This window comes from Cetorhinus maximus, chromosome 17, assembly GCF_964194155.1.
Source record: "Cetorhinus maximus chromosome 17, sCetMax3.hap1.1, whole genome shotgun sequence".
NCBI classification, from domain to species: domain Eukaryota; kingdom Metazoa; phylum Chordata; class Chondrichthyes; order Lamniformes; family Cetorhinidae; genus Cetorhinus; species Cetorhinus maximus.
This window is the reverse complement of record NC_135895.1, coordinates 44,259,321-44,276,130: the sequence shown is the minus strand read 5'-3', so window position 1 is coordinate 44,276,130 and position 16,810 is coordinate 44,259,321. Positions and strand designations below refer to the sequence as shown.

The window sequence follows — 16,810 nt, the reverse complement described above, 5'->3', positions numbered from 1 at the left end:
GGAACTTCAATCTACATCTAGACTGGGTCAAGCAAATTAGTACTAATGCTGTGGAGACTTCCCTTTGATATTCAAATGAGCACTCAATTTATCTAAAAATGCAACTATTAGTTCCAACCTATTTACTTGTACCTCAAACCCACCATAATATCTTACTACAAATGCACCTAATGCCACTTTCCTGTCATGTCTTAAACCTCCCAGACAACTGGTCTTTAGTAACCTTTCCCCAGCTTAATTAAATCATTTACACACAGCTGCCTTCACAGAATAACACAATACCCAAAAATATTTTTTAAAAATCCATTCTCACACCCCCTTGCAAAAAAAAATGAACCATCATAATTTCAAAACTATTACACTATAGTGTACATGCATCAACCGTGAAAATATATACAAGTTTGTTGTAAAAATAGAGTTCATTCCAGTCCATTCTCCATTTGCCAATATCCAAGCTCTTTTGAATTTTAACTCTTGACAATGGATCTGCAAATAAATTTTCTCATCCAGCCACATGTATAATTTGTAAATTGAACGATTTCAGTGATAAACTCCACCAAAACAGTCTGGCATTTTTGCTTCGAAACTTCTCCAGAAACTTCAAAGGATTGTGGTCAGTATATTTAACTGTCTCTGAAGAATTGTTTGCAGCATACACCTAAAAATGCTGCAAAGCTAACACCAAACTTAAAGTCTCTTTCATACAGTTGAATTTTTTTTCCTAATATACATTCAATTTCCATGAGAAATATCCCACCGGCTTCTCAATTCCCAGTTCATTATCTTGTAGCAACGCAGCACCAACACCCACATCACTGGTTCAAAAGCTAACTTAAACTGCTTTGTCTAATCAGGTATTGATAGCAAAATGTAATAGTTAGTATAGCTTTCAAGCTGTTGAATGCATTTTGACACTCCTGTGTCCATTGGATTGTTTTAAAAAAAGAACAGAAAATTCCAATCAGCGGAACAACTACACTGCTGAAATTTGGCACGAATTTCTGATTAAATCCACTCATGCCTAGAAATCTCAAAACTTCCCGTTTTGTTGTAGGCACTGGGAATTCTACAATAGCTTTTACTTTTGTATCTTGTGGAGCTACATGACTATGTCCAACAGTGTGGCCTAAATATGTAACTTGCGCTTTCGCATATTTATTTTTGGTCAAGTTTACAACCAAATTGACATCTGCAGTTGATCAAACGGTTCCTTTTAAATGTTGTAAATGTTCCTCACATATTTGACTGAGCTTTTTAGAATCCAGCAAAGGAGGACCAAGAAACTGATAGAGAAAATAGAATATGAAAGTTAACTAGCGAGAAATAAAAATGAACTGAAGAAACTTCTATAGGCATCTAAAAAAGAAAAGATTAACAAAGATAAATGTGGGCCCATTACAGACAGAGACATATTAATTTATAGAGGGGAATAAGAAAAATGGCAGTGAAATTAAACCAATACCTTGTGTCTGTCTGCATAGAGGAAGATACTAAAAACCTCTCAAATAATAGAGAACCAAGGGACTAGTGGGAATGAGGAACTGAAAGAAATTAGTAAGAAAGTAGTGCCGGAGATATTAATGGGACTGAAAGTTGATAAATCCCCTGGACCTGATGATCCACATCCCAGAGTGTTGAAAGAGGGGGCCATAGATGCATTGGTGGTCATCTTCCAAAATTCTATAGATTCTGGAATGGTTCCTGCAGGTTAAAAGGTAGCAGATGTAAACCTATTGTTTACGAAAGAAAAGATAGGGAAAATGTGGAACTACAGACCTGTTAGCCTGACATCAGTAATAGGGAAAATGCTAGAGCCTGTTGTAAGGAATGTGATAAATGAGCACTTGAAAAATAATGGTAGGGCTGGGCAGAGTCAACGTGGATTTATGAAAGGGAAATCGTGTTTCACAAATGTGTTTTTGAGGATGTAACTAGCAGAATAGATAATGGGGAAGCAATGGATCTGGTGTATTTGGATTTTCAGAAGGTTATTATGACACAGCCGATGGTAAGTGTTGAGCTGTTAAAATCCCAGAGGAAACTTGAAACAACTGTCATAACCAATTTTTTGCAATTTGTATGTTTTGCGATGCAGGCTTTGAATTCAGTTATAATAAGACCGCCGAGTCTTCGAGGTTTTTATAAAACTAAATTAAACGTTTATTAATTAAAAGATTGTAAGCACATATGTCTACAAAGTCCTACTATAATAACTTCTAAAAATCCCCTAATTAATCTGATGCCCAGTTATACCTCCATTAAGGCAACTGTAAAACACACAGATTTAAACAGACCCCTGGCAAAGCACACTCTGGACAGTCGCATTCAAAATGGGTTTTTTCAGCTCTGGGTCCTTGCAGACAGCGGCTTGAGGCTTACAGACTGAGGCTTTAGACCTTAGAATCCCCCCCTCTTTTACTAACAGCGTTCTCTTCCTTTATACATATTTTCCTCTTTGAATGCAAATTCTCATTGTATACCTAGATTTTTTGAACTTTAGCTCTTCTAACAATAAAACCCTTTCATAGCACCAATTTTATTAGTAAGCTTTCGAAAAATTAAACACATTGTTTGGCTTCTTCTGGCTAGGTGTAATATTTCACTCATTCTTTTGAATGGTTTATTTTAAAAATGCAAATTGCCTTCTTCACACCTTAAGTTTTAACTTCCCTATGTTTACCTAATTACCATTTCAAACCTATTTCTCCTCTATATCAAAGCCTCTAGACCAGCTGTCTTTAACCCAATTAAGACATACACACATAGACGCAGACACCACTAAAACTCTTTTAAAATAATTTCCAATAACATTATAGACATTTTATCTTCTTGACATCCCCTCCTTATTGAAAAATGAACCGTCATAATTCTAAAAGATGGATTCATTTTTAGTAACCCATCTTACACTATCTCCTATACTTATCTATATACTTACTCTATTACATTACCAGACGCTCCTCAGTATCAACAGAAATTCAAGCTCAGTGTCCAGGTTTTAAATGTCTAATTTTCCCTTAAAGCTTCAAATTCTTGATAAAACATCTGCAAACAGATTTTCTCTACCAGCAACATGTATAATCTGTAGATTAAATGGTTGCAGTAATAGACTCCACCTGAATAGCCTTGCACTTTTGTATCAATTTGTCAAGAAACTTTGAAGGATTCTGGCCTGTATAAACAATTGTTTCTGACAAATTGTTTGCCATATAGATTTCAAAATGCTGCAATTTTAACACCAAACCCAACATCTCCTTTGCGATCATTGAATATCTTCTCTGTTGTGCATTCAACTTCCGTGAAAAGTGCCCTATCGGTTTTCCAGTTCAGTGTGGTCATCTTGTAACAGTACGGCCCCAATACTTATATCATGTGTGTCAATGGCCAACTTAAATTGCTTGGGGTAATTGGATACTGCCAAAACTGGTGTCGTGGTTAATACAATTTTTAAACTGTAAAATGCCTTCTGATACTCGAGTGTCCATTGAAACTTCTTGTTCCTTTTTAATAGTTCAGTTAGTGGAGCAACCACACTCCTAAAATTTGGTACAAATTTCTAGTAAAACCCACTCATGCCCAGAAATCTCAAAACTTCTCATTTTGTTGTAGGCACTGGGAGATCCATGATAGCTTTGACTTTCACAACTCTCAGAGCCACCTTAGCATGTCCAATGGTATGGCCTAGATACGTAACTTTCACTTTTGCAAATTCACTTTTAGCCAAGTTCATCACCAAATTAGCTTCTTGTAATCGAGTAAATAATTCTTCCAGATGTTGTAAATGCTCATCCCATGTCTGACTGAAAATGATTAAGTCATCAATAGAAACAGCATAATTGCTTAGACCTGCAATTACTTAGTTCGTTGGTCTGAAATGTCGCAGGTGCATTCTTCATACCAAATGACATGACTTTAAACTGATACAGCTCATTTGCCATCTTTCCAAAGCCCCTTGTGACTCCAGATGGTAAGCTGTTGACTTAAACTGTTTTATCCCCAAACTGTTCATTGCATCCTTAAACAGCTGTGACATAAAATTTGAACCATGATCTGATTGTATTTCCTTAGGTAAACCATGGGGAGAATTTCCCCCCCCTTTGGGGGGGGTGGGCGCGGGCCCCTGATTGGGTCCGCGTCGCCATTTTACATAGGCAGGCCAATTAAGGTCCGCCCAGCGTGACGTGCGCCTGGAAGCGCTGTGCGCTCCTTCTGCGGGCTGAGGGCGGGGTTCCCTGAGTCGAGGCCTGTACTCTTTCGCGCATGCGGTGGAAGAGTGCAGAAATCTCCCTGAAGTGCCTCGGAGAGTAGTCTTAAGTTTTAAAAATTTAAATAGAGATAAAAAGTTTTAAGACGTGTCCCCTCATCTGACAGTGTCACATGAGCTGGGACATGTCAATGAATTTTTATAAAAATTTAAATTCAATTTATAAACACTTCATGAAACCTCATCCCGCCCGTGGATGAGGTTCCATGAAAAATGTGAAGGCCGCCTGGGCTCTTTGCCTGCCTGCCAACCTTAAGGTTAGATGGGCAGCTCAGTTTATTAGTTTAATTAGTTTTTAAATGGCCTTAATAGGCCTTTGACAGTTCGGCTGCACGTCCACCAAACTGAAATTCTAAATGACATCGGGACGCACACCTGACGTCACCCCGTGTCATTTTATGTCTCGGTGAGCTGGCCCCACGCCCCGCTCGACGAGCCGAAAATCCTCCCCCATATCTTGTAAAAAATGTAGTTAACTCTTCCACAATCTTCTTTGTTGTAATATTTCTCAAAGGCATTGCTTTAGGAAACCTGGTAGATACATCCATTATTGTCAGCAAGTACTGATTTCCACTTTTAGTCATGGGGGGGGTCGGTCCTACACAGTCAATGATGATCTTAGTAAAAGGTTCTTAAAATTCTGGAATTGGAATTAAAGGTGCCGGCTTAATCGCTGCTTGTGGTTTCCCTATCACTTGACATGTGTGACATGTCCTACAGAATTTGACTACATCCCTATGCAAACCAGGCCAATAAAAATATTTCTATATTTTCGCCTGTGTTTTCCCAATTCCTTGATGGCCCCCCTGCCCATTGGAATTTCATGAGCAATCTTCAGAATCTCATTTCTATACCCAACTGGGATAACAATCTGATGTACCTCCCTCCAGTTTTCAATTGCTGAGACATGATCTGGCCTCCACTTTCTCATTAAAATATCACCCTTAAGATAATAACATTCTGGAATACATTTTGCCTCTTTCTGAGTAAGTTGTCTGATATAACGGTTTTAATTGCAAATCCTTTTGCTGCAATTCAATTAACTGCCTTGAGCTAAACACCTCAACTGTCTTTTCCTCTGCTGTGTCTTTCTGAACAATGTTATCAAACACAGCGCCCGCTAATTGGATTTCAATACCTTCTTCCTGCCTTTAAACTGCCTGTCCTCCTTGTTCTTCTTGTTTCAACCTATATGCCTGTGACCTCGTTACCTCACAATCTGGAAACAATCGAGAATGCTCCTTTTGCAATGCCTCTGTTGAAAACACTTCTACAGGCTGCTCAACTACCATAGGCATCACCCACATCTGTGATCCAGCTATATCATTACCCTGAATAAATTGAACCCCTGCAATGGGCAATTTTTCCACCACCCCAACAGTCACTTCCCCTGTTTTCTTCTTACTCATTAAATTTATCTTCCATAATGGAATAGGTTTAGCATCTCCATGAACCACACTATTATCACCTGTTCCTGCAATACTCCCTCTAAACAACAAATATCACTATCCCACAACATTAAGGATTGACTAGCCCCTGTGTCTCTTAAAATTTTAACATCTTTACCTACTCCACCCTGCATGCATGGAAAGACTTTCCCTTCACATACAAAATCTCTAAACATCTCTGCAACCTGCTCCCCTGAATTCTCTTGAGTAAATTGTGAACACAGTCCCACTTTTTTACCTATCGTTGATTTTCTATTTTACCTGCACTCAAACCACTGTTTTTTCCAGTGCCTGATCCTCAGAACCCACTGTACTCTTACTTGCAGTACTTTTCTGCATCCTTATAATTCCAACAGATTTTCCCTGCAATTTCAAGCACGCTGACCTCATGTGTGCACCTTTATTACAATGAAAGCGCCTCAGTTTTTGAATGTCACTTCTACCCTCAGCATCTTTCTTTTTATTCTGAGAAAAAACTTGCTGGGAATTTCCACCTACTCCTCTTCCTGACTACCTGCCTTCCTTTCACCTTCCCGTTTTCTATCCTTTTCCGATTTTAAAAGGGTGATGCAAAAACTAACTCCTAATCATCAGCTATCTCTGCTGCTTGTCTCACCATTTGAACCCTCTGCTCCTCCACATGATTTCTCACTACCGAAGGAATTGAATCTTTAAGCTGTTCCAAAAGAATTACTGAGGTTATGAAAGTTCCCACCTTGATTTCTTCTCTACCTACCTCCAATGCATCACAATAGATAAATTTTTGTTCATATAGTTTGTCATTCCAGCCCTTACTGCCACCAACTCGCTGTCACAATGAAACACTTGAGGTTGTTTTACTTGAAAGTTGCTGCAAAAATGGAGTTTGTTAACTAGTTACATTGTGTAATTGAAAGATTTGATAATACTGTGGCAAAAAACTGAAGGGTCAAGAACCAGAAAATACCAATTTAAGCTGAATAGTGAAAAACAAAAGGCAACATGAAAAATAAATTCATGCAGCGAGTGATTAGGTTTGGGAATGCACTGTGTTAGAATGCTGGGGAGGCAGAATCAATCATGGCTTTCAAAAGAGAATAGGATAATTGTCTGAAGAGAGATGTTTTGCAGGGATACAGGTGGAGGAGTGGGACTGGCTAAGTTGCCCTTGCAGAGATCCTGTATAGACATGACAGGCTGAACATTGTACTGTGCTGTAACTATTCTACAATTCTATAAAAACAAGCTTAATACCATAAGTGAAAGCAATGTTGGAAATCGGAAGCAAAAACTGAAAATGCCTGATACAAAGGTTAGGCAGCAGGTGTGGCGAGAACATCAAATGTTAACTTTATAATTTCTATATGTATGTATGTTGTCATTGCTGTAAAGGCAGAATTGAATGAATATCCCTTTTCTAATAGACTGACTTAAGCCATTTATATCAGACTTCACCAGTGGAAGCTGCCATCCCACATAAAATAAATCATCATCTTCAGCATTTCTGAAGTTGTCCAGACTGATCTTAATCAGATATCTGCTAAGAACATGTTGAAAATGTAAAAAAAGTGATTTGTTAGAAGTATGGATTTCTGGCTTTGTTGGGCAAATTTTCAGTTTGATTCTTTTTATAGTATTTGAAAGTAGAAATATTAACTGCAGAAAAACTGATCAGTGACAGCTGACCTATTTTAGACTAATATTCAAAATGCACTGATTATTGTTCTTGAACTGGTTAGGATTGTGTATGTGAAACCTGTAATGGACATGTTATTGCTGAATTATTAACTAATGAATTATTTATTTTACATATTTTCCATCAGTAAGTGCTGCATGCATGTTTAGACATTTTTCTTGAATTTCAATGAAGTCTCTCAGGAAGGGCTGCTGCATGTGAGTCTGATGTTGTGCAGTATTTGGTATCTCCCTCTACCTTTTCAGGCTGTTAACATTCCAGTGCAGTAGGCTGATGATGTCACTGCTTATTTCACCAGGCTTTTTGGTCTCTTTGTTTCCTAGGGAGCTGTGATTGGTATAGATGATGAGGATGACAGCACCTTCACAGTCACGGTGGATCAGAAGACATTCCATTTTCAAGGTGAGAACTAGAGAGATTCTGACGTACATTTGAAAGGCTGAAAGCACACTGATTGCAGAGAGATTGGACGAAAACTGATGCTTGGCATTTTGTTTGTGGACAGAAATTTTGACAGTATTTGTGAAGCACCCATCAGAGTGTGCTGAACATTCTGGATCTTTGTCTGCAGGTTAGAACAGTGGGTGTTTGACTACACTGGATTAAAACATGTTAAACAAAGAATTATTTCACCAGGATTTGGATAATATATAAAATTGAAGGATAAGTTATAAAGGGAAAAGTGCTCATTTCTGTTCGCATTAGTCTGAACTGCTGGGTGCTCTTTTAACTGCTGCTCTGCAGTGTGAGGACTGTGACAGCGCGGGCAGGACAGCGACTGAGCCAAGCAGGGTTGTGTCTCTACTTAGGACTGCAGATGTGCATTAACAGGAAAGCTGAAAGCAGCATTTGGCTTTAAGGTGGAGCCTTATGTCCTACAAACCTACAATTTCTCCCATCTGCATTATTTGTGTCTTCTCTGCTTCATTTCCTTGTCATCATTGCTTTTTCTTACTGATCTGTAATGCTAATTTGACCATCTATTGCCATGTTTCGCCACTGTATGCTGTGGTTCTCCGGTAGGAAGGGTAAGGCATTGTCATTCCAATTTTCTGTTATCACTTGTGATTGTGAAAGCACCATTTAACGTTTCCATTGAAAATGCCAAGGGATTTTGGACTCCAAGAATGAGGAAAAAAAAAGGTGTGGAGACAAAAATTGTTAGGTTGAGAATAGCTTGTGCAGTTGAGAAAACTGCAGTGAATATACATGGCTTCCCGGCAAGTAAATAATTGGTTATCTGTCAGTCCTGCTTTTTAGATGTGACCAACACTTTATCGTTTGCCTTAGGAAATTTAAACATTTAATGTTCAATACAACAGATATTATTGTACTGATTAGGGAATTAAATTATTTGTTCAGATTTTGGCTCCTGTGGAAAATGTTGCATACCTACCTGAAGAATAAGTAAGTTGTCATCTGAACTTCTTTCAGTACAATGTACATATCACTGCCTGTACAAAAAATGTTAAATATAAGTTAATATTTTGGCACCACATAACATCTTTGTATTGAAAGCTACATTTTAGTGTAGACTGCTATGAAAAGGACTCTTGAAAACCATAGTTACAGCAGGAATTCTGTTGTTTTGATCACCGAGGAAGCACTGAGTAGAACTCTATTCTTAGTGTTTTTTTGTTTGCTGCATGGAGTATAGGTCTCCAGAGTGCAAAGTCAGGTGAGTAAATACAGTCATCCCTTTAGAATGTTGTGATGATTGGTAGAGTGTGTAATTCTACTACAGAAATTTGATTTTTAATTCTAAGAATTAATAGCTTTTAAAAAATTAACATCTATGAATGGTGTGGAGTAGTGTGTTAAACTTCCAAGAGAAAATAGGAAGGCTGGTGGAATGGGTGGACAAGTGGCAGACCAAATTAATGTAGAGAAGTGTGAAGGAAGAGCAAGGAGAGGCAATACAAAACAGAAGATATAATTCTGAAGGGGACAGGGCAGTTTGATAAAATGGTTAACAAAGCACACAGGATCATGGACTTTATAAATAAGGGAATAGCGTACAAAAGCAAGGATGTTGTGATAAACCTGTATAAAACACTGGTTTAACCTCAACTAAGAGTATAGGGCTGGATTTTATGCTCCCCACTGGTGAGTTTGAAGTTGCGGAGGCTTGTGAAATCCAGAGGGTGGCCTGCTGCCAACCTGTTTCCCCCCTCCCCCCCCCAACCACCCCATCTCTGAAATTCTAAGGGGGTTGGGAGAGATGTTGGGTGGCCAGTCCGCCTTTGAGCCTATTGTGGCCAATTAATGTCCACTTAAAGGCCTCATCCCCGCTGCTACCTGTATTTTACCCAAGGCGAGGGGGGAGATCCACATCATATGGGTAGCCCAACAGCTTTAGCTGTACAAACTGTTGGGAAAGTGTGGGGGTATCCCCTTGGGTGGGGCTGGTTGCCTTGGGCCATCAAAGGCACCTACCCTGCCCACCCCCCCAACCACCGCCTTAACCCACCCTGTGGCCTCTTGAACCTGGGCCCCTCATCACCAAGACACCTGACTTTTTAGACTTATCTGTGCTCCTTGGTGTGGTGGGACTGCCTCTAGTCTCCACGGCGGCCACTGTGCCCACCTGGCGATACTGAGACTACTCAGCTACTGGCCATCCAATTGGCCGGTGGCACTTTAAGGTGGGCCTTCCTTTTCAGATAGGGGTTGATGTCTTGTGATAAAGCAACTAACGCTGTTACCAACATTAAATTGCTGTGGGGCAGCTGACGGGATTGTGGAAGGGCTCCCCAACCCCCCACTGACATTTTAGCTGGTGGAGGGACAGGGAGCATGGCATCCTGCAAAATTCAGGCCATTACATCCAGTTCTGGGCACCACACTTGAGGAAGAATTTGAAGGCATTCGGGAAGGTGCAGAAAAGATTCACAAGAATAGTTCCAGGAGCGTGGACTTCAGTCACGTGGATAGATTGGAGAAGCTGGGCCTGTTCTCCTTAGAGAAGAGATTAAGAGGGGATTTGATAGAAGCGTTCAGAACCATGAGGGGTCTGGACAGAGTAAATAAACATTTTCCTTTGGAAGGATTGGCTAGCCAGAGGACACTGATTTAAGGTGATTGGCACAAAAAGCAACAGCAACATGATGAAAACCTTTTTTATGGAGGGAGTGGTTAGGATCTAGAATGCACTGCCTGAGGTGGAAGCAAATTCAATCTTGGCCTCAAAGAATTGGATGATTATCTTGAGAGAAAATTTGCTGGGCTCTGAGGGAAAAGGTGGGTGAGTGGGACTAGTTGAATTGTCTTGCACAGAACTGGCATGGACATGATGGCTAAATGACCTGTGTTGTAAGCATTCCATGATTCAGTATGATATTCAGAAATTGCCTTGTATTAAAATCTATCATATTCTACAAACATTAACAAAGATAAAGGGGATGTAGCAGCATTGGAGTGGTAGAACAAAGATTCACATGGATAATACCAGAATTGAAAGGTTATAACCTTCAGGAAAGACTGAACAGACTGGAGCTCTCTCCTCGAGAAAAGATAAGGCCGAGGTGTGATAAGAGAGATATTTTTAGATTAACAAAGGGTTCGATGTAGAAAAAAATGTTTCCACTTGTGGGGAAGGCATGCTTCAGAATCGCCAGTTCTATGTTGAACTAGGTGGGAAGCGCAGCAGGTGGTGTATTCAGAAGAATGGTCTTCGTCAGGGAAGCGTGTTTGCACTGCTGCTGTACAACATCTACACGAATGACCAACCTATAGACGGCGTCACATGCCGTTTTATATATGCTGATGACTTATGTGTCACTGCCCAAAGCACTGATTTTAACACCGTGGAGAAACCGCTTTCTGAGGCTTTGGAGGGACTAACATCCTACTATGAAGAAAACCACCTTCGCGCAAACCCATCAAAGACACAAGTTTGTGCATTCCACCTCAGAAACCGTGAAGCCAAACGCCAGCTTAAAGTAACCTGGTGTGGAGCAACACTGACGCATTGCGAGCACCCTATCTACTTAGGAGTCACCCTTGACAGATGCCGCACCTTCAAGAACCACACCGCAAAGACAAAGGCAAAAGTGAGTGTACGAAACAACATCCTGAATAAGCTCACTAACACAAAATGGGGAGCAAGCTCGAAAATATTGTGAACCAGTGCACTTGCTCTTTGCTATTCCACTGCCAAATACGCCTGCCCTGTATGGGAAAGATCTACTCATGCTAAGAAGATGAATGCCGTTCTGAATGCAAGCTGCCGACTTATCACAGGTTGTTTAAAACCAGCAAACACCAACAGCCTATATATCCTGGTGGATATCGCTCCCTCTGATATAAGAAGAACGGTAGCCAGCAAGAAAGAGCGACTCCATCAAACATCAGATCCGCACCCTCTACGTGGTCATACACCTACACCCAGCCGCCTAAAGTCAAGGAAGAGCTGCATGAACAGTGTTGTTCCATTACAATCAACCCCGTCTGAAGCCCGCATCGCCTTGTGGAAAGACTGGCTCGCCAGTTTCGAACAACCCCCAGCGATGGAAATTCTACCGGATGAAAGCTTTCCCCCAGGAGCTAATTGCAACTGGGCAATCTGGAAGTGCCTTAACAGACTTAGGACTGGTATAGGTCGTTCAAAGGTGTCACTAAGCAAATGGGGATATACAACCAGCCCGATAACTTGTGAATGTGGAACTGAGCCACAGACTATGCAACATCTCCTGCAATGCCTATCGCTAGAGGAACCCTGCACTGTTGCAGATCTTGCCGAATTCAACAACAAGGCGCAAAAATGTGTGCATTTCTGGCTGGGCCATGTATAGACTGTTCGTGGACACGATAAGAAGACGACTTGTGGGGAAGACCAAAACTAGAGGTCAGAAACATAAACCTAATGGGGAATATTTATCTAGAGAGTGATAAGAATGTGGACCGTGTTACCACAGGAGTAGTTGAAGCAAATGGTATACTTGCATTTAGAAACAGAAGTAGATCATGTAGCCCATCGTGTCTGTTCTGCTATTCGGAGAGATCACGGCTGATTCAAAAACTAATTCCAAATACCCGCCTTTGCATCATATCCCTTAATACCTTTGTTAACAAAAATTTGTTGGTCTCAGTTTTAATATTAACAATTGATATAACTTTAATTGCTGTTTGCAGAAGAGAATTCCAAACTTCTGCCACCCTTTGCGTGCCGAAATGTGTATTAACTTTGAGGTCTGAAAGATCAGGTTCTAATTTTTAAACTATACCACTTGTTCCTAGACTCTCCAATAAGCAGAATTAGTTCCCCTCTATGTACCCTACCTGTCGATAGGGAGAAAGGAATAGAAGGGTACTCTGGTCTCTGGCAGTGTTTGTGCTCCGCGTGAGCTTTTCTACCCGTCTTCATCTAAGAGAGGTGAGAGGAGACTCATGTGGAGCATAAAGACCAACATAGCCCGGTTGGGCTGAATGGTCTGTTCCTGGACTGTAGACTTGACAAACTCCATGTTGAGTGGAAAGTATTGCAGTGTAGGTGTTGTATCAGTGTCAAAAGGAACGTATCTGCCTTTGACATTTTAACTTCTAGAAAATAAAATTATTGGGAAAAAATAATTCCAGAAGGAAAAAAAAAGAGAGCCATCTCATTTGGGAAACTTTTTTAATTTTAAATTTCTTCTCTTAATACTAATATTACTTCCCAGTTAGTGATTTGTTTCGGAATAACTCTCTTCTGTGCTTCTGACAACCCACATGCATCCTGAATAATACTACAACATTTTAACATAAGAGTTGGTGCTATTTTGTTCATTTCAAGTCAGTTATTTAAAATTTTAAATTTAAATTTAAATCTTTCAGGATCCCTTGACTACATCCAACATGTGGAACTGAACACAGAAGGTTGGCCACTAATAAACTCTGTAACCTGATGCAGGGAGTTGCATAAAAGCAGACTGGGAAAACATCATTTTAATAAATCTATTACCCATCTAAGCAAACCTTGCCATCATGATTTGTCCTCAGCAAGCTCCTGGTGTTGTCTACTCTGCTATTTAAGTCTTCCTGGCCCACTATCTCCGTTTTATCTTCCTGCATTATCCTGCCTTTTGAGGACATTAGTCTTCATCTTATTGAAGCACATCTCTACCAGTGCAGTTTTCTCACTATCTTTCAATTTCTACATGGGAGCACTCATCTTTGCTACCTTTTGCATCTTCTACTCCACCCTCTCAGTTAATAATCAACATTTTCCTTGTGTAATGTGGTACAATGTACCAGATAAGCTACTTCTCCACCAATGACAGCCTTCCAATTCAATTCAATTCAATTCAATTTCATTTTATTATCCATATGGAAATTCATTTCAAGTACATTGCTCGTTTGCCAAAAAAACACAAAAATGAATGATAATAACAAAAGAAGAAAAAAACCCTATTGCAAAGATCTAACTTTAGTTAAAATATGTATTTAAAAACGACTCCAATTCATTAAACTAATCAGTCAGTGAGTGCCATCGTGAGTTCATTTCCTCATCCATACATCAAACTCCCATTAAAGTTTCTTATCGAAAAGAGCACAAATGAGTTCAGGTACCAATTTGTCCTGCATCTAATGGGTTGATGGCCTTTTCCCTGAACGCAACCAGCTGTAATACTGAAACAAGAGAAAGCTAGATCTTTCTTCAGTACTGATGAAAAGTCATCAACCTGAAACATTAACTCAATTTTTCTCCACAGATGCTGCCTGACCTGCTGAGTTTTTTCCCCAGCATTTTTGTTCTTTATTTCAGATTTCCAGCATTAGCTGTATTTTGCTTTTGAAATTAGTCTTCCTAGAAATTTCCAAGTTTTTGTGCAGTTATTTGTGCTTTCTGGTTGAACTTGGAAATGGAAACATAATTCATATGATCATCAGTAAATGCACCATATGGTGAGCCACAGACAAGAAAGGTCTCAGCTTATTTGCATATATTTTTTTAGTGGAGTTTAGCTGATGGCAATGGTTGGGGTGTTATAATTGGCCTTGGATCCTCTTGATTAGGAAGGAGAAAAGCTGCATTATTGTTGCATCTGTTTGCTAACAAATGACCTCTTTGGATGAGGACAAGATCAGATTTGACTGATGTCTCACGCAACTGAATTGCCTCTTATTATACACTGTCTGGGTTTGCATATCTTGAGAGTGGAACAAGAGAAAGAAAATTGGGAAAGAGGGAGTCTGAAAGAAGAGAAACTGGATTTATGCTGTCTCTAATTTTCTCTGCTGATTTTCTCCCTTCTCTGGAGGATGGTGAATCCTTGCTGTGGTGCTGTTCCGCAGATAGCGTCACAACCCTGATATCCACAGAACACAAGCTTTCAGTAGAGGTGACTGGATAGCAATCAGGAATGAGAAACCAAACCATCCTGCCATGTGCTGTCACTTTTTGATGTTTCCAATTTCAGGTTGCGCTGTCCAAGATTACAGTAAAATTGGAAGACCCAATTTGTAATGATAAACCTAGATAACACAAAAGTATCTTGTGGCTCTCTTTCAACATCATTTATAGTACAGTTCAGTATCTTTCCTGGTGTCTGTTTAGGATTATAGGCTTTCTTTTGTTGAAGTAAATTGGCCAAAGGGGATATTGGGCCAAATCTTCCAGAGAACTAGTGTGTTAATGGCACATGCTGTTAATGCCTATATTGGCCAGCAAGTTCAGGAGATGAAAAGATACTCTGCAAGTTGTGAATCTCTTGAACTTGCTGATTGATTTATACCGCGTGGTGTTTGGTTTGCATAAATGGCATTCCACCCTTAGCCTCCCTGTTATTTTTAAGAACTTTCTGGATTTGCATATTATTTGCCTATTAAATTTATTAGGGAAATTTAGGTGTTGTATTTAAGAGTGTAAGTATGTTTTCAACAGCATAATTTACATTTCAGATAACTAAGCAATCTTTGCTTGTATGCAGCTAGACCTGGACAATAATCATCAGGCTTGGACTGATAAGTGGCAAGTAACATTTGTGCCACACAAGTGCAGACCATGAGCATCTCCAACAAGACAGCCTAACCATCTCTCATTGATGTTCAACTGCATTACCATTGTTCAGTCCCTCATCATCCACACTCTAGGGCCACCATTGACCAGAAACTTAACTGTACCAGTCACATATATACTGTGGCTATAAGAGCTAGGAATGTTGCAGTGAGTAATTCCCCTCTTGATCCCCTAAAAACTGTCCACCATCTAGAAGAAACAAGTCAGGACTTTGATAGAATACTCCCTACTTGCCTGGATGAGGCAATCAACAACATCCAGGTCAAAGCTGTCTGCTTAATTGATACCACATCCAACACCTCAAACATTCATTCCTCTCCATGGCTGCAGTGTGGTACCATCTGTGACATAAAGACTTTTTCAACAGCACTTCCAAAACCTATGGCTTTTATAACCTAGAAGGATGGGGCAGCAGGCACATGGGAACACCACCAACACCTGCCGATTTCCCTCTTAAGGTACGCACCATCCTCATTTAGCAGTATATCGCCATTCCTTCTCTGGTCAAAATCCTGGAACTCCCTCTTTCAGCCCTGTATGGTTAGCAATGTCGAGAAGGTGCTTGCTTCAACCCCTCAAGAACAATTAGGAATGGGCAATAATGCCGGTCCTGCCAGTGATGGCCACACTTTGTCTACTGCCCTATCCCTAATTGCTGCTGTTCAGTAGGCATTTAAGAGTCAACCACATTGTTGACTGGAGTCACATATAGGCCAGCGGCATTTCCTTCCCTAAAGGATATTAGTGAACCAGATGGGAATCAGCCATGGTTTCATGGTCGTCATCAGATGATAATTCCAGATTGTTATTGAATTCAAATTTCATCTGCCGTGGTGGGATTTGAACCCAGAACCCCTACTAGTCCAGTGACAATGCCACTGCCACTACCTCCCTCATGAACAAGTTTTTTTAAAAAAAATTATTCTTGAATGCCAATGGACTTCTCTGGCCAGAGGGGACCAGTTTAAACTCTTCAGTTATTGTTCCTGCATGTAATAAATTTCTTTTTGGGATGAAATTAAGCACTCTTATTTCTTAGTTTTTCGTCCTTTTTTTTTCTTCTGTTTAATCCAAATTTATTTCCTTTCCTTTATTTCTCTTTTCTGTATCTGATTCAACTCTAATTTACCCACTTTAATTCACTGTCCATCTCCAACATTCCTCCATTTCTTTCTTAACCCTTAAATCTCATTCATTAAAGAGATAGTGAATGGTTGGACCATTAGTCTCAGATGCCCCATTGCCCTCTCAGTACCATTATCATCTTGCACTTCCAGAAAGTTATGGCACAAAGTTTTTCTGAGCTGAAGAGTGCAAGAAAAGTTGAGCTCGGTGATGGGCAACCTAGGCTAGTGAGTGGGCCACATGAGTAGCCCTCCTTCATCTCAGTGGGCCACAAGATTGAAATCGGGCATGTGCACTAACCG

At 40.1% G+C, this 16,810-nt stretch overlaps 1 protein-coding gene across 5 annotated transcripts in view; it reads left to right on the top strand.

Annotated features, from left to right (window-relative positions):
- Window positions 1-16,810, top strand: part of osbpl9 (oxysterol binding protein-like 9) — a 279,318-nt gene that overhangs the window by 64,807 nt on the left and 197,701 nt on the right. For all 5 annotated transcript variants that reach the window (XM_078561122.1, XM_078561121.1, XM_078561120.1 and 2 more), the window contains exon 3: window positions 7,708-7,786. In XM_078561122.1, the coding sequence (XP_078417248.1) occupies window positions 7,708-7,786 (79 nt within the window). The remainder of the gene's footprint in view (window positions 1-7,707; window positions 7,787-16,810) is intronic.